This window comes from Bufo bufo, chromosome 1 (genome assembly GCF_905171765.1).
Source record: "Bufo bufo chromosome 1, aBufBuf1.1, whole genome shotgun sequence".
Classification (NCBI taxonomy): domain Eukaryota; kingdom Metazoa; phylum Chordata; class Amphibia; order Anura; family Bufonidae; genus Bufo; species Bufo bufo.
The window spans coordinates 775,231,722-775,249,978 of record NC_053389.1 but is presented as its reverse complement, the minus strand read 5'-3'; the positions used below and the strand labels follow the sequence as shown (position 1 = coordinate 775,249,978).

The 18,257-nt window shown below is 44.8% G+C and overlaps 1 protein-coding gene across 1 annotated transcript in view; it reads right to left on the bottom strand.

Moving 5' to 3' along the window:
* LOC120986335 (chromaffin granule amine transporter-like) overlaps window positions 1-18,257 on the bottom strand; it is a 156,708-nt gene that overhangs the window by 57,959 nt on the left and 80,492 nt on the right. Inside the window, exons 8-10 of the mRNA XM_040414858.1 lie at window positions 16,630-16,673; window positions 16,479-16,539; window positions 16,240-16,335 (exon numbers count right to left, since the gene is read on the bottom strand). Coding sequence (XP_040270792.1) covers window positions 16,240-16,335; window positions 16,479-16,539; window positions 16,630-16,673 — 201 coding nt within the window. The remainder of the gene's footprint in view (window positions 1-16,239; window positions 16,336-16,478; window positions 16,540-16,629; window positions 16,674-18,257) is intronic.

Sequence of the window (18,257 nt, the reverse complement as noted above, 5' to 3'; positions counted from 1 at the left end):
TTGCCTGCAGGTGCATAGTGTCACCAGCGCAACTCATATCTGGTGTCAGTAGATTACATTTTAAAAAAATATAAATTTTTGACTGTGAAATAATATCGGTCAGTTGCCTGCACGTGTGTGTGTGTTTTGTGCCCTGCAAGTATAGTGTCACCAGCGCAACTTAAATCTTGTGTCACAGTAGATAACATTTTAAAAAAAAACAACAGTTTTGACTGTGAGATAATAGCAGTCAGTTGCCTGCACGTGTTTGTGTTTTTAAGGCCCTGCAAGTGCATAGTACCACCAGCGCAACTCATATCTGGTGTCACAGTAGATTACATTTTAAAAAAATACAACAATTTTGACTGTGAAATACAAACCGGATTCCAAAAAAGTTGGGACACTAAACAAATTGTGAATAAAAACTGAATGCAATGATGTGGAGATGGCAAATGTCAATATTTTATTTGTAATAGAACGTAGATGACAGATCAAACGTTTAATCCGAGTAAATGTATCATTTTAAAGAAAAAATACGTTGATTCCAATTTTCACGGTGTCAACAAATCCCCAAAAAGTTGGGACAAGTAGCAATAAGAGGCTGGAAAAAGTAAATTTGAGCATAACGAAGAGCTGGAAGACCAATTAACACTAATTAGGTCAATTGGCAACATGATTGGGTATAAAAAGAGCTTCTCAGAGTGGCAGTGTCTCTCAGAAGCCAAGATGGGTAGAGGATCACCAATTCCCACAATGTTGCGCAGAAAGATAGTGGAGCAATATCAGAAAGGTGTTACCCAGCGAAAAATTGCAAAGACTTTGCATCTATCATCATCAACTGTGCATAACATCATCCGAAGATTCAGAGAATCTGGAACAATCTCTGTGCGTAAGGGTCAAGGCCGTAAAACCATACTGGATGCCCGTGATCTCCGGGCCCTTAAACGACACTGCACCACAAACAGGAATGCTACTGCAAAGGAAATCACAGAATGGGCTCAGGAATACTTCCAGAAACCATTGTCAGTGAACACAATCCACCGTGCCATCCGCCGTTGCCAGCTGAAACTCTACAGTGCAAAGAAGAAGCCATTTCTAAGCAAGATCCACAAGCTCAGGCGTTTTCACTGGGCCAGGGATCATTTAAAATGGAGTGTGGCAAAATGGAAGACTGTTCTGTGGTCAGACGAGTCACGATTCGAAGTTCTTTTTGGAAATCTGGGACGCCATGTCATCCGGACCAAAGAGGACAAGGACAACCCAAGTTGTTATCAACGCTCAGTTCAGAAGCCTGCATCTCTGATGGTATGGGGTTGCATGAGTGCGTGTGGCATGGGCAGCTTGCATGTCTGGAAAGGCACCATCAATGCAGAAAAATATATTCAGGTTCTAGAACAACATATGCTCCCATCCAGACGTCATCTCTTTCAGGGAAGACCCTGCATTTTTCAACAAGATAATGCCAGACCACATTCTGCATCAATCACAACATCATGGCTGCATAGGAGAAGGATCCGGGTACTGAAATGGCCAGTCTGCAGTCCAGATCTTTCACCTATAGAGAACATTTGGCGCATCATAAAGAGGAAAGTGCAACAAAGAAGGCCCAAGACGATTGAACAGTTAGAGGCCTGTATTAGACAAGAATGGGAGATCATTCCTATTTCTAAACTTGAGAAAATGGTCTCCTCGGTCCCCAGACGTCTGTTGAGTGTTGTAAGAAGAAGGGGAGATGCCACACAGTGGTGAAAATGGCCTTGTCCCAACTTTTTTGGGATTTGTTGACACCATGAAATTCTGAATCAACATATTTTTCCCTTAAAATGGTACATTTTCTCAGTTTAAACTTTTGTTTCGTGATTTATGTTCTATTCTGAATAAAATATTAGAAGTTGGCACCTCCACATCATTGCATTCAGTTTTTATTCACGATTTGTATAGTGTCCCAACTTTTTGGGAATCCGGTTTGTAATAGCAGTCAGTTGCCTGCACGTTTGTGTGTGTTTCAGGCCCTGCAAGTGCATAGTGTCACCAGCGCAACTTATATCTGGTGTCACAGTAGATTACATTTTTAAAAAAACTAAAATTTTGACTGTGAATAAATAGCAGTCAGTTGCCTGCACGTGTGTGTGTGTTTCGTGCGATGCAACTGCATAGTGTCACCAGCGCAACACATATCTGGTGTCACAGTAGATTACATAAAAAAATAAAAATACATTTTTGACTGTGAATAAATAGCAGTCAGTTGCCTGCACGTGTATGTGTGTTTAAGTCCCTGCAAGTGCATAGTGTCACCAGCGCAACTCATATCTGGTGTCACAGTAGATTACATTTAAAAAAATAATAATAATTTTGACTGTGAAATAATAGAAGTCAGTTGCCTGCACGTGTGTGTGTCTTTTGTGCCGTGCAAGTGAATAGTGTCACCAGCGCAACTCATATCTGGTGTCACAGTAGATTAAATTTTTAAAAAAACTACAATTTTGACTGTGAAAAAATAGCAGTCAGTTGCCTGCACGTGTGTGTGTGTTTCGTGCCCTGCAAGTGCATAGTGTCACCAGCGCTACTTTTATCTGATGTCACAGTAAAATAAAAAAAATTGGACTGTGAATAAATAGCAGTCAGTTGCCTGCACGTGTTTGTGTGTTTAAGGCCCTGCAAGTGCTTAGTGTCACCAGCGCAACTCATATCTGGTTTCACAGTAGATTACATTTAAAAAAAACACAATTTTGACTGTGAAATAATATCAGTCAGTTGCCTGCACGTGTGTGTGTGTTTCGTGCCCTGCAAGTGCATAGTGTCACCAGCGCAACTCATATCTGGTGTCACAGTAGCTTGCACGCATAGTACAACTAAGCTTATCTAAAAAAAAAATGACAGGCAGAGGCAGGCCACCCCGCAGGGGCCGTCGTGGTCGTGGTGCTGTGATTCCTTTTGGCCCTAGAATAATGCCCAGTGTTCAGAGGCCACATACCCTGAAGTCGAAAAGTTCTGAGGACATAGTTGACTGGCTAACACAGGACACCCAATCTTCTACAGCTTCCGCTCTGAACCTTGACGCACCATCCTCCTCCAGCTCAGCTTCGGACACCTCTCAAGTTACCACTCGCCCGCCTGCCGCCACCACCAACACTAGCACCACAGCTGCTTCACTTGATCTGTCAGAGGAGTTATTTACACATCAGTTGGAAGAAATGAGTGATCCGCAACCATTATTGCCAGAGGATGTAGATAACAGGGATATGTCTCAGTCAGGCAGCATTTCACACATGGACGTACGGTGTGATGATGATGATGTTGTACCCGCTGCTGCTTCCTTTGCTGAGTTGTCAGGTACAAGTGAAGTGGTTGATGATGATGATGTGTCTGTGGATGTCACGTGGGTGCCCGCTCGAAGAGAAGAAGAACAGGGGGAAAGTTCAGATGGGGAGACAGAGAGGCGGAGGAGACGAGTTGGAAGCAGGTGGAGGTCGTCGCAAGGAGCTAGTGGCACAGTCAGACAGCATGCATCGGCACCCGGGGTCAGCCAGACAGCACGCCAATCAACGCATGCTGTTGCCACCACCAGAATGATGTCATTGCAGAGCTCAGCAGTGTGGCATTTTTTTTGTGTGTCTGCCTCTGACACCAGCGATGCCATTTGCAACCTGTGCCAAAAGAAACTGAGTCGTGGGAAGTCCAACACCCACCTAGGTACAACTGCTTTGCGAAGGCACATGATCGCACATCACAAACGCCTATGGGATCAACACATGAGTACAAGCAGCACACAAACTCAAAGCCGCCATCCTCCTCCTGGTCCAGCATCTTCAGCCATGTCAACCACTGCTGTCCTCCTTGACCCCTCTCAACCATCCGCCACTCCATCTCTCGCCTTGAGCAGTGCCTGCTCATCTGCCCACAGTCAGGTGTCTGTCAAGGACATGTTTGAGTGTAAGAAGCCAATGTCACAGAGTCACCCCCTGGCCCGGTGTCTGACAGCTGGCTTGTCAGAACTCTTAGCGTCCCACTGGGATATAACAACAAAAGTTTTTTAAATAGCTGGGTAAAATCGCTGGATAAAATCGATCGGTCTTACCGTCTTACTTGAAGAGTCGACAAAGTACTGTCGTCCTCTAGATATGTAGACCAGAAGTTCGTCCTAAATTCGCACACTGGCAACTGTTTGGCACGTGTAGTCAGACCTTCACCATGGAATCAGGTCTTACAAGTTGCATCGAATATACCATTCGTGTGGCGGACGCTTGATCTTTGTGACAATCCAGGTAAAGTCCACCAGCTTCCCAAGTGGTCCAAAGTTTGGGGTCCTGTCTAGGCTAGACGCGTTTCGGGGTATCACATTATCCCTTCCTCAGTAGCTGGACCCCAAACTTTCCCATACTTTGCAATGCTCTAAGTGAACAGGTGAATGTTTGAACAGGGTCAAATACATGACGCCATATAGTTACTGCAAAGCAGTGAAGAAGCTCTAACACGAAATGCCGGGTAGCTTGCACCTGCGATTTGTCTCAGGAGGTGCTGTTCCGTATTTTGGATATATATATAGTATAGAGGACTAGGCATCCTCTTTGGAACTTAGCACTCCCCGCCCATCCCCCACCCCTTGGTGTTTTTAATCAGAGAAACAATGGAGCTGGACATTCCGTGTTAGAGTAGATCCCACCTGATAAGAAGCTACCTTGTCGTCTGGTAGGTGGGCTCGACATATTTTTGATCAATAATATGCGCTAAGAGCTTCTTCACTGCTTTGCAGTAAATATATGGCATCATGTATTTGACCCTGTTCACACATTCACCTGTTCACTTAGTCTTAGCGCATATAGTGGTGTGCTGCTACTGTTTTTTGTTTGCTGTATTATTGCCGGGTAGCTTGCACCTGCGATTTGTCTCAGGAGGTGCTGTTTAGTTTTTTGGATATATATCGTATAGAGGACTAGGCATCCTCTTTGGAACTTAGCACTCCCCGCCCATCCCCCACCCCTTGGTGTTTTTAATCAGAGAAACAATGGAGCTGGACATTCCGTGTTAGAGTAGGTCCCACCTGATAAGAAGCTACCTTGTCGTCTGGTAGGTGGGCTAGACATATTTTTGATCAATAATATGTGCTAAGAGCTTCTTCACTGCTTTGCAGTAAATATATGGCGTCATGTATTTGACCCTGTTCACACATTCACCTGTTCACTTAGTCTTAGCGCATATAGTGGTGTGCTGCTACTGTTTTTTGTTTGCTGTATTATTGCCGGGTAGCTTGCACCTGCGATTTGTCTCAGGAGGTGCTGTTCCGTTTTTTGGATATATATATATATATATATATATATACACACACATACACAGTATACTGTCCTCTGTTGTTTTAATTACTTTACACAGTTTAGTGCCATCTGTAAAAATTTACTGTGCAACCCTTCTACAAGATCATTAATAAATATATTGAAGAGAATAGGGCCCAATACTGACCCCTGCAGTACTCCACTAGTGGCAGTGACCCAATCCGAGTGTGTACCATTAATAATCACCCTGTTTTCTATCACTGAGCCAGTTACTTATCCACATACAGACATTTTCTCCCAGTCTGAGCATTCTCATTTTATATACTAACTTTGTATGTGGTAAAGTATCAAATTAGTGTTGATCGAGCATGCTCGGCCGAACACCAGTTCGGCTTGAGCATCTCGATACTCGGCACATGGCGGTATTCGGCTGAATACCGCATGTGCTTGAGCACAATTCTCGAGTCTCCTCCCCGCACGTTTGTTGGCTGCTACGCAGCCAATAAACATGCGGATAAGTACTGCCCTTCCCTGTAATGCCGTAGCCATGTTGGTTACTAGCATTACAGTGATTGGCTGGCCGAAACGCGTCATCGCCATCGGCTCAGTGTTAGTCAGGGAGAGCTGTGCTGAAGAGAAAGATAGTGTAGGGAGTGAAATTTTCTTTTTTTCAATAGAAAAACTTGTCAGAGACCCAAAAGTCCTTTTAAGGACTATTGTTGTGTGGTAGCAGCAATATATATTTTTAGCGCAACCTGCGCTAAATTGCTAAAATTATACAGACCCAAAAGTCCTTTTAAGGACTGTTGCGTGTGGCAGCAAATTTTATTTTTAGCGCATCCTGCGCTAAAAAGCGTACAATAGTTAGCCACCTGCAGACAGCGACATTATGTAATGACCGGCGACACGCACAGGGAGGGAAAAGGGAAAGCCCTGCCCAAGGGAGAGGGAAAGGTGGTGACCCCTGACTCACCTTGCGGCTGGCACCTGACTGCCCTGACGTCCCTAGACGGGTTCCTCACCCGTGCGGCGATCACGTGCCTAAACCCTGGCTTTCCCTAAAATGAGCCCTAGATAGTGAACGGGCCGGTGGGATCGCTAGTCCGCACCACTGACACTAAGAGGGAAACACCAGGGAGAGGACAGACAATACAGACAAACACATACACCCAGGTGGGCGACAACAGCAGACCACAAAGGTCCAACAGGGATCCGGAGGGTAGCGTTCTGGACCAACAATTAGAGAACGCAGCAACACAGCTCCAGAGGGTCAGAATAGATGTCCAGGCAGGAAGCTCTATATCTGGCAACCAGAGAAGTGTGAGAGGGGAATATAAGGAGGTTGGGAGTGCTGGACAAGGAACAGCTGAGGAGAAGGAGCTACGGATCCCTGAGTGAGCCAAAAGGGTTTGCAAACCAAACCCAGAAAGCTACCATAAGGATACAGCCCTATCTTACATAGAACGCGCAGCCAACCGCTGCGACTTCCTGACCCCGGGTATAACGGAGTCAGGCGTGGTTCTAGATACCCTCGTGACACATTATCTGCGTTACATCTGTGTAACGTGTGCGCATCCCAAAAATATCTGTGACATCCAGTGGACTTTTTCCATATACGGTGTCCACTGCGGACAGTGACATTAGCTGGGCTACATCTCCTGTGTAACGTTTCCACATCCAAAATTTACATTCCCGGTAATTTTTTATTAGCCGCTGATGACATCAGCGGCCTTATCTGTGGTATATCTCCTTTGTGACGTTTCCACATCCCAAATATCTTTTTTTATTTTTTTGTGCATACACTTACAAATCCTACGCTACTGTACGTGTGACAAACTTTCAAGCATATATAACATTTAATATGAAGAAGGCAAGCAGTAAGGGACAGGAAAGAGGCCGTGATACTGATGGTGCACGCAGAGGCCGTGGACCTGGGCGCACAGAAACTGTGCCTGCTGTCAGAGCACAAGAAAAACAATCATCCATGATACGTAGCTTCATGTCCCAGTTTGCAGGGCGGCGCGGGACAACGCTGTCGAAGTCAGACCAGTGCGACCAGGTGGTCGGTTGGATTGCAGCAGATAATGCTTCCAGTCGGTTAAGCACCACCCTGTCTTCCACCAAGTCTAGTCTCATTAGTCAAGAGTCTGGTCAACACAATCCTCACCCTGATCCTGCTTCCTCCCACCATGGAGAGTCTTGCCAAACAAGTGAGCTCTTTTCAGCACAATTCCTTCATTTGGGCCTCTCGACAAGCCCACTTGAAAAGGGACATGAGATCTTGTGCCTTGATTCCTAAACTCTTGAGCATCCACAGTCACAAGAAGATGACGGTGGGGAATGGCAATTAGTGTTTCACGAGGTGGATAATGATGATGATGAGACACAGTTGCCAATAGGTCAACGGCAATTACTGTCTCAAGAGGTTGATGATGAGGATGAGACACAGTTGTCAATAATTGAGGTTGTTGTTAGGTCAACAAGTCAAAAGGACGAACAGAGTGAGGAAGTGGAAGAGGAGGTGGTGGACGATGAAGTCACTGACCCAACCTGGGAAGGTGTTAAGCAGAGCCAGGACAGCAGTACAGAGGGGGAGGGATCAGCAGCATTGTAACAGGCTGGAAGAGGCAGTGGGGTGGCAAAAGGGAGTAGGCGGGCCACATCAAACAGGTCCGCAACTGTTCCCCGGAGCACACCCTTGCGGAAATCTCACTTGCCAAGGGGTAGGTGTTCCGCAGTCTGGCGCTTTTTTGAGGAAAGTGCGGATGACAAAAGAATTGCAATTTGCAACCTGTGCCATACAAAAATGAGCAGGGGCGTGAACACTAGCAACCTCACCACCACCAGCATGACCCGCCACATGGCATCAAAGCTCCGTAATAGGTGGGCCAAATGCCTGGGTCCACAATCTGTGTCTGCGGGTCACACCACTGCCTCCTCTTCTCCTGTGTTATGTGCTGGCTAAACCCCTGTCGAAGGCGCAGGTCCGGATGCCTCCCGCCCTGAACCTGGACCTTCGCAAGCACCATCAGCGACCACATCCATTTCCGTGTCCCAGCGAAGTGTCCAAATGTCCTTACCCCAGGCATTTAAACGCAAGCGCAAATACCCAGCCACCCACCCACAAGCCATAGCACTAAATGTGCATCTTTCCAAATTGCTGGCCCTTTAAATGTTGCCATTTAGGCTTGTGGACACTGAAGTCGGCGGCCATCCTTCGTTATGCAGTCCCCAGCCGCCACTATTTTTCACTGTGTGCCGTGCCCGCCTTACACTAGCATGTGTCCCGTAACATCACCCGTCCCCTGAACAACGCAGTTACTGAGAAGGTCTGCTTAACTACTGACACATGCACAAGTGCTTTTGGCCAGGGACGCTACATTTCCCTAACGGCACACTGGGTGAACGTTGTGGAGGCCGGGAGCGAGTAGTTCCCTGGGATGGCACAGGTTCTACCGACGCCAAGTATTGCTGGCACTAATTCCGCCACCACCTACTTTAGTGGCTTCAACCCCACCTTCTCCTCCTCTGCCTCCTCCTCAAATTCCACCTCAGAATTATCCTCTTGCAGCACCAGTCAGCCATCAGTCGGTAGCTGGAAGCAATGTAGCACTGCAGTGGGGAAGCGTCAACAGGCCGTGCATAAGCTGATCTGCTTAGGTGACAAACAGCACACCGCTGCAGAGCTGTGGCAGGGGATAAGGGACCAGACTTAGCTGTGGCTCTCGCCACTCAACCTAGAACCAGGCATGGTTGTGTCTGATAATGGCCGTAACTTGGTGGCGGCTTTGGAGCTCGGCAAGCTCAGACACATCCCATGCCTAGCCCACATCTTCAACTTAGTGGTTCAGTGGTTTCTCCAAACCTACCCCAATTTGCCTGAGCTACTGGTGAAGGTGCGCCGCATGTGTGCCCATTTCCGCAAGTCATCAACAGCTTCTGCCGGTCTATCAACGCTGCAGCAGCGCTTACAATTGCCAGCTCACCGACTGTTGTGCGACGTGAGCACGTGCTGGAACTCCACGCTCCACATGTTGGCCAGGCTTTGTGAGCAGCAGAGGGCAGTAGTGGAATACCAGCTGCAACATGGTGGTCGCCTTTCCAGTCAGCTTCCGCTCTTCTCAAGCAAGGAGTGGGCATGGATGTCTGACTTCTGTGAGGTTTTAAGAAACTTTGAGGAATCAACACAGATGGTAAGCGGCGTAACCATCCCCCTTCTGTGTCTACTCAAACGCTCACTGCTCACAATTAAGGCCGACGCTTTGCATGTGGAAGAAGTGGAAATGGGGGAAGACAATACACAGGGTAATAGCCAGACCACCCTCAGTTCATCTTCTCAGCGCAAATTGAATGATGATGATGATGAGGAGGAGGAGCAGGAGACGGTTGCCTCTGCTACAGAGGGTAGTACCTATGGAAGTTTAATTCCATCTGTTCTGCGTGGAAGGGCAGAAGAGGAGGAAGAGGATAAGGAGATTGAGAGTAATCCTCCTGATGATGACAGCAACGTCTTGCCTGTTGGGACTCTGGCACACTTAGCTGACTTTATGTTAGGCTGCCTTTCCCGTGACCCATGTGTTTTACGCATTTTGGAGAACACTGATTACTGGTTGTTCACCCTTCTCGACCCCCACTACAAAGAGATCTTCTCATCTCTCATACCTGTAGTGGAGAGGAGGAGCAAAACGGTGCAATACCAGAAGGTCCTTGTGGAAATATTGCTCCAAAAATTTCCAGCTGACAACGCTGATGGCAGAGTACGTAGTTCCTTGAGGGAAACATTTTGAAAGATGGTGAAGGAGTATGTAGCAGATCGTCCTCAATGATCCCTCTGTGCCTTACAACTACTGGGTGTCCAAGCTGGACACATGCACGAACTGGCACTCTACGTCATCGAGGTGCTGGCCTGCCCTGCCCCCAGCCTTTTGTCTGAGCGGGTATTTAGTGCTGCTGGGGGCATAATAACTGATAAGCGCATCTGCCTGTCAACTGAAAATGCTGACAGGTGGACTCTTGTAAAAATGAACAAGGCCTGGATTTCCCCTGACTTCTCTACTCCACCAGAGGAAAGCGGCTGAACATAAACACACTTTAAATGTGTTTTTTATAATGTACTGAATACACTGTATTCCCATGCACCCCTTCCACCACAAAAAAGGGTATATGGTTCAATCTTCCTTTTCTCGTCCTCCTCCTCCTCTTCCATCATATCAACATGCTTATTAGTCTGCCCTCGCTCCTAATGTTGTAGAGGGTCAGCTCACTTGCAGGCCCTCACATATAATGTTTTAGAAGGTCAGCTCACCATCAGGCCCTCACCTGCAATTTTTAGAGGGCCAGCTCACCTGCAGGCCCTCGCATGTAATGTTCTAGAGGGTTAGTTCACTAGCAGGGCCTCACCTATAATCTTTTAGTGGGTCAGCTCACCTGCAGCTCACCTGCAGGCCCTCGCATGTAATGTTTTAGAGGGTCAGCTCACCAGCAGGCCCTCAACCATAATGTTTTACAGGGTAAGCTCACCAGCAGGCCCTCACCTACAATCTTTTAGAGGGTCAGCTCACCAGCAGGCCCTCACCTACAATCTTTTAGAGGCTCAGCTCACCTGCCGGCCCTCGCATGTAATGTTTTCGATGGTCAGCTCACCAGCAGGCCCTCACCTTCAATGTTTTAGAGGGTCATCTCACCTCAGGCCCACACCTAGAAATCTTTTAGAAGGCCAGCTCACCTGCAGGCCCTCGCATATAATGTTTTAGAGGGTCAGCTCACCAGCAGGCCCTCAACCATAATGTTTTACCGGGTCATCTCACCAGCAGGGCATCACTTACAATCTATTAGAGGGTCAGCTCACCTGCAGGCCCTCACATATAATGTTTTAGATGGTCAGATCAGCAACAGGCACTCGCCCTTTAAGTTTTAGATGGTCAGATCAACAGCAAGCCATCGCCCCTAATGTTTTAGAGGGTCACCAGCAGGCCCTTGCTCCTAATGTTTTTGAGGGTCACCAGCAGGCCATCAATCATAATTTTTCAAGGGTGTATGATGCCCTCCTTTATGTGTAATAAAGGGTGTTTTGGAGTGCAGGTTCCTTGACATTTTTGGAAGCCCTTTCACTTAGTGCAGTGTTTCCCAACCAGTGTGCCGCCAGATGTTGCAAAACTACAACTCCCAGCATGCCCGGGCAGCCTTTGGCTGTGCAGGCATGCTGGGAGTTGTAGTTTTGCAACAGCTGGAGGCACACTGGTTGGGAAACACTGACTTAGTGCATAGGCTTTATGAGTGTAGGAATCCCACTACCTGAACAATTGTACCACAATGTGAATGAGACCCTCCATTATGTGTTATACAGTTTGTATCGGAGTACCTCTTCCTTGTAATTTTTGTCAGCGCTTGCACTTTATATACAAGTAAATATACAGGAAAGAATGTTTCCTAACAATTTTTCCTCTAAAATCAATTTTATCTTCGGTTTTGTGCGTATTATTGTCAGTCTGTAAAAGTGGCGTACTACTCGGACAACATTGTTCCCAGCAGCGACCTGGGAGTCCAAGATGCATCCAGACATCATGCTGTTCCCAACCATTTCAGTGGTGTTTCCATCAATTTTTGACTTTTTCCTATGAATCAGACACCCTCCCCTCTTCAGAGCAGGGGGTGCCTGGTTTAATGCTCGGGTTCTCCCATTGACTTCCAATGTGCTCGGGTGCTTGGTAGAGCACCCAAGCGTCGCGAGGTGTTCGACCCGAGCACCTGAACACCCGAGCACTTTGGTGCTCGTTCAACACTTATATCAAATGTTTTGGAGATAAATGACATCCGTTGACTCACCCCGGTCCAGTCTAGAACTTACCTCCTCATAGATACTGATTAAATTAATTTGACCAATTCCTCATGAAGACGTGCTGATATAGTGTTACATGCTTATTTTCACTGAGATACTTTAAGATAGCATCTCGTATAACAGTTTACCCACGACAGATGTTAGACTTACCGACCTATAATTTCCAGGTTCTGTTTTTGACCCTTTTTTTATATTCTCATGGCAGGCGTTCCCTTCCTTACAGACCAATAGGGTGCCATGAACTGTACAGTCCCTAGCTGGATGTTTATGGAATGGAATGATGGGCAGGTTTGTAGTGGGTTCTTTTCCTTCCTGGTCAGTACAAAATTTCTTTTCAACACCGTCTGGCTGATTAGTGGTCTATTAAGCTGCAAAGTGTGCACTAGAGAGAGCCATCTGAAGAGCACATGTCCACTTTGAGGCTACTGTGATTGGTAGCCTCAAAGTGGACATGTGCTCTTAATGTGAGGTAATGTAATTTTACTTGAGTAGTGGTTGATTTTTGTTTTGAGTCTAAATGTAAAGGTAATAGGTTTATTTTGTGCAACAAAATAAAGAACAAGCAAAGCCCTGTTTAAAAAGAAAACTGCACAGTCTGTGTGTTATAATTCAAAGTGTTCAATTGATGTGACCTCCGGTAAAGAAAAGAATTGCAAATCATAAGGTAAGTTACAGTAAGGTTGTGTCTCTGCAAAAGAATTTGTGTCTCCTTCTGCCTAATTCCTCTGCTGTTCAATAGAACCCCTAAAGGTACTGTATGTCCCACTACCTCCATCCTATGACAGGAGTCTCCCCTTGCAGACCGACAGAGAAGGCCAACCGTTTGGAAAACTGAAAAATAAAATCTCTAGTGCATGGGCAACTTAAGGCATTGTGAATATACTCAAGACCTGTCAGAGATCTACTAGTAGATCCCAGTCAACTTATTGCCTTATTAGGCTATAAAGTAGTTTGTAGACATATTTAAGGAGGCGGGCTCACTTCAGAAAATAAGATTTATCATGTAGAGAAAGTAAATACAAGGCACTTAGTAATCTATTGTGATTGTCCATATTGCCTCCATTGCTGGCTGGATTCCTTTTTCCATCACATTATACACTTATAGAAACATAGAAACATAGAATGTGTCGGCAGATAAGAACCATTTGGCCCATCTAGTCTGCCCAATATACTGAATACTATGGATAGCCCCCGGCCCTATCTTATATGAAGGATGGCCTTATGCCTATCCCATGCATGCTTAAACCCCTTCACTGTATTTGCAGCTACCACTTCTGCAGGAAGGCTATTCCATGCATCCACTACTCTCTCAGTAAAGTAATACTTCCTTATATTACTTTTAAACCTTTGCCCCTCTAATTTAAAACTGTGTCCTCTTGTGGTAGTTTTTCTTCTTTTAAATATGCTCTCTTCCTTTACCGAGTTGATTCCCTTTATGTATTTAAAAGTTTCTATCATATCCCCTCTGTCTCTTCTTTCTTCCAAGCTATACATATTAAGGTCCTTTAACCTTTCCTGGTAAGTTTTATCCTGCAATCCATGTACTAGTTTAGTAGCTCTTCTCTGAACTCTCTCTAGAGTATCTATATCCTTCTGGAGATATGGCCTCCAGTACTGCGCACAATACTCCAAGTGAGGTCTCACCAGTGTTCTGTACAGTGGCATAAGCACTTCACTCTTTCTACTGCTTATACCTCTCCCTATACATCCAAGCATTCTGCTGGCATTTCGTGCTGCTCTATTACATTGTCTTCCCACCTTTAAGTCTTCTGAAATAATTACTCCTAAATCCCTTTCCTCAGATACTGAGGTCAGGACTGTGTCAAATATTCTATATTCTGCCCTTGGGTTTTTACGCCCCAGGTGCATTATCTTGCACTTATCCACATTAAATTTCAGTTTCCAGAGTTCTGACCATTCTTCTAGTTTTCCTAAATCCTTTTCCATTTGGCGTTTCCCTCCAGGAACATCAACCCTGTTACATATCTTTGTGTCATCAGCAAAAAGACAAACCTTACCAGCGAGGCCTTTTGCAATATCACTTATGAAGATATTAAACAAAATCGGTCCCAGTACAGATCCCTGTGGAACCCCACTGGTAACATGACCTTGTTTTGAATGTTCTCCATTGACTACAACCCTCTGTTGTCTGTCACTCAGCCACTGCCTAATCCACTCAACAATATGGGAGTCCATGCTCAATGACTGCAGTTTATTGATAAGTCTTCTATGTGGGACAGTGTCAAAAGCCTTACTAAAATCTAGATATGCGATGTCTACTGCACCTCCACCGTCTATTATTTTATTCACCCAGTCAAAAAAATCTATAAGATTTGTTTGACATGATCTCCCTGAAGTAAACCCATGTTGTTTTTCATCTTGCAATCCATGGGATTTTAGATGTTCCACAATCCTATCCTTTAATAGGGTTTCCATTAATTTGCCTACTATTGATGTCAGACTCACTGGTCTATAGTTGCTCGATTCCTCCCTACTACCTTTCTTGTGAATGGGCACGACATTTGCCAATTTCCAATCTTCCGGGACGACTCCTGTTACTAATGATTGGTTAAATAAATCTGTTAACGGTTTTGCCAGCTCACCACTAAGCTCTTTTAATAATTTTGGGTGTATCTCATCAGGCCCCTGTGACTTATTTGTCTTCACCTTAGACAGCAAACTTAGAACATCTTCCTCTGTAAAGATACATGCATCAAACGATTTATTAGTCATTCTTTCTAGTGGAGGTCCTTCTCCTTTTTCTTTTGTAAAAACTGAACAGAAGTATTCATTAAGGCAGTCGGCTAGCCCTTTATTCTCTTCTACATACCTTCCGTCCTTTGTTTTTAATTTAGTTATTCCTTGTTTTAATTTCCTTTTTTCATTTATATATCTGAAGAATGTCTTATCCCCTTTTTTCATAGACTGAGCTAGTTTTTCTTCTGCCTGCGCTTTAGAAGTTCTTATAACTTGCTTGGCCTCTCTCTGCCTAATCTTGTAGATTTCCTTATCTTCATTGCTCTGGGTTTTTTTATAATTACAAAATGCTAGCTTTTTATTTTTAATGATTTGGGCCACTTCTGCTGAGTACCACAGTGGTCTCCTCCTTTTTTTGCTTTTACTGACAAGTCTAATGCAATTTTCTGTTGCCTTCAATAATGCACCTTTTAAGTAGTCCCATTTCTCCTGGACTCCATGTAATCCGTTCCAGTCTGATAAGGACTCATTTATGACTAATTTCATTTTTGAAAAGTCTGTTTTTCTAAAATCTAAAACTTTTGTTTTTGTGTGGTGGGACTCTTTCACAGTTCTTATATTAAACCACACTGACTGGTGATCACTAGATCCCAAGGTTTCGCCTACAATGACATCATATACCGAATCCCCGTTTGTGAATACCAAATCCAAAATGGCCTCCCTCCGGGTTGGCTCCTCAACCACTTGTTGTAGAGATAACCCCAGTAGGGAATTTAGAATATCTGTACTCCTGGTAGAACTTGCTATTTTGGTTTTCCAGTTTATATCTGGAAGATTGAAATCTCCCATAATGATAACTTCTCCTTTCATTGTCATTTTAGCTATTTCTTCAACTAGTAGATCATCTAGTTCTTTAACTTGACCAGGTGGTCTATATATCACACCTACACGAGTTACTGCATGGTTAGCAAACTGCAACGTAACCCAAACTGACTCTATGTTGGCCTCACCAACTTGTATTAGGTTAGATTTAATGCTATCTTTCACATACAGGGCCACTCCTCCTCCTTTCTTGCCTTCTCGTGACACTGTTAGTTTCCATGGTTATGACCACCCTGCAAACCAGCAACGGTGGTCGTGCTTGCACACTATAGAAAAAAGTGGTAAACTATGCGCACTCCTGCATTCCCAGCCACCAGAAACGGCTGTGCTTTTTCCCATATTGTACATGCATGGCCACCACGGCTGGATTACAGGGTGGTCATAACCATGGAAAGGAGCAGTGTATAATGCTATGGAAAATTGAATCAAGACAGCAAAGGAAGCAACATGGATAATAAAAATACATTATAAAGTGCCTTGTATTAACTTTCTGTACATGATAAATGCTGCTTGCTGAAGTGAGACAACACCTTGAATGTAATGTGCAAGCAATCAGTTTAACATCACATCTACCTAATTCCCAGTCAGACGAGCACATCGTTTCCAACATCCATATGGGCAGGGTGGGTGCAACAACTCCAAATGACAGATAGTCAATGCAAAAAACCCCTAGGAAGAAACGGAAGAATACGATATGTAAGCGCAGGGTTGCCATTCTCTGATATAAATACCCCAGTGTACCACCAGATTTTGTAGTAAGCTGTTTTTCTTTGCTATACACTGAATATGGAATGGTCGGTAATGTAACTTACCTGCAGCCACTACAATGTAAGGGTCCTTGAGAAGTGTCAAGTAGGATGTCGCTGGAATGCTCTATGGAAGAACAACACAATTGCTTAGTGCCGGGTCTAGTAGTTCTGCTCATTTCAAAGATTTTTTTATATTAAGATTCTATATACTCACCCCCGGAACAAACTTGTCAAATCGCAGCATACTGAGCTGTAGAGCTGTGGATAACAAATAGCACTGTGAGGAACATCATGACATATATCACTAAATTACCTTCGATTAGAAGTATATTTAAATAAGTTGTCCAGGATATACAGTAGCATGCAAAAGTTTGGGCAGCCCTAGTCACAATTACTGTTACTGTGAACAGTTAAGCAAGTTGAAATATAAAATAATCTCCAAAAGGCATAAAGTTAGAGATGTATTTTAAGCAAAAACATTATATATTTTTTCATATATTACATTTTCAAAATAATAAGAAAGGAAGCAAAAATGTGGGCACCTAGCATGGTTAATACCTAGCAGCACCCCCTCTGCCAAGTATCACAGCTTGGAAACACTTTTGTATCCAGCCAAGAGGCATTTTTGGCCGGTGTAATACTGCTCCTTTGCACCAGTGACACGGAAAAACAATAATTAATCCGTCTGTTAATTGTGTTGCTGACACATACCTATTTTTGTGCTGCAAATCCCGTTCCTTGCAGTTGTCACACAGAAAAACAATAGTTAAAAAGGTCTGTTAATTGTGTCACTGCCACATACCTACACTGCGTGCAGAATTATTAGGCAAATGAGTATTTTGACCACATCATCCTCTTTATGCATGTTGTCTTACTCCAAGCTGTATAGGCTCGAAAGCCTACTACCAATTAAGCATATTTGGTGATGTGCATCTCTGTAATGAGAAGGGGTGTGGTCTAATGACATCAACACCCTATATTAGGTGTGCATAATTATTAGGCAACTTCCTTTCCTTTGGCAAAATGGGTCAAAAGAAGGACTTGACAGGCTCAGAAAAGTCAAAAATAGTGAGATATCTTGCAGAGGGATGCAGCACTCTTAAAATTGCAAAGCTTCTGAAGCGTGATCATCGAACAATCAAGCGTTTCATTCAAAATAGTCAACAGGGTCGCAAGAAGCGTGTGGAAAAACCAAGGCGCAAAATAACTGCCCATGAACTGAGAAAAGTCAAGCGTGCAGCTGCCAAGATGCCACTTGCCACCAGTTTGGCCATATTTCAGAGCTGCAACATCACTGGAGTGCCCAAAAGCACAAGGTGTGCAATACTCAGAGACATGGCCAAGGTAAGAAAGGCTGAAAGATGACCACCACTGAACAAGACACACAAGCTGAAACGTCAAGACTGGGCCAAGAAATATCTCAAGACTGATTTTTCTAAGGTTTTATGGACTGATGAAATGAGAGTGAGTCTTGATGGGCCAGATGGATGGGCCCGTGGCTGGATTGGTAAAGGGCAGAGAGCTCCAGTCCGACTCAGACGCCAGCAAGGTGGAGGTGGAGTACTGGTTTGGGTTAGTATCATTGTGGGGCCTTTTCGGGTTGAGGATGGAGTCAAGCTCAACTCCCAGTCCTACTGCCAGTTTCTGGAAGACACCTTCTTCAAGCAGTGGTACAGGAAGAAGTCTGCATCCTTCAAGAAAAACATGATTTTCATGCAGGACAATGCTCCATCACACGCGTCCAAGTACTCCACAGCGTGGCTGGCAAGAAAGGGTATAAAAGAAGAAAATCTAATGACATGGCCTCCTTGTTCACCTGATCTGAACCCCATTGAGAACCTG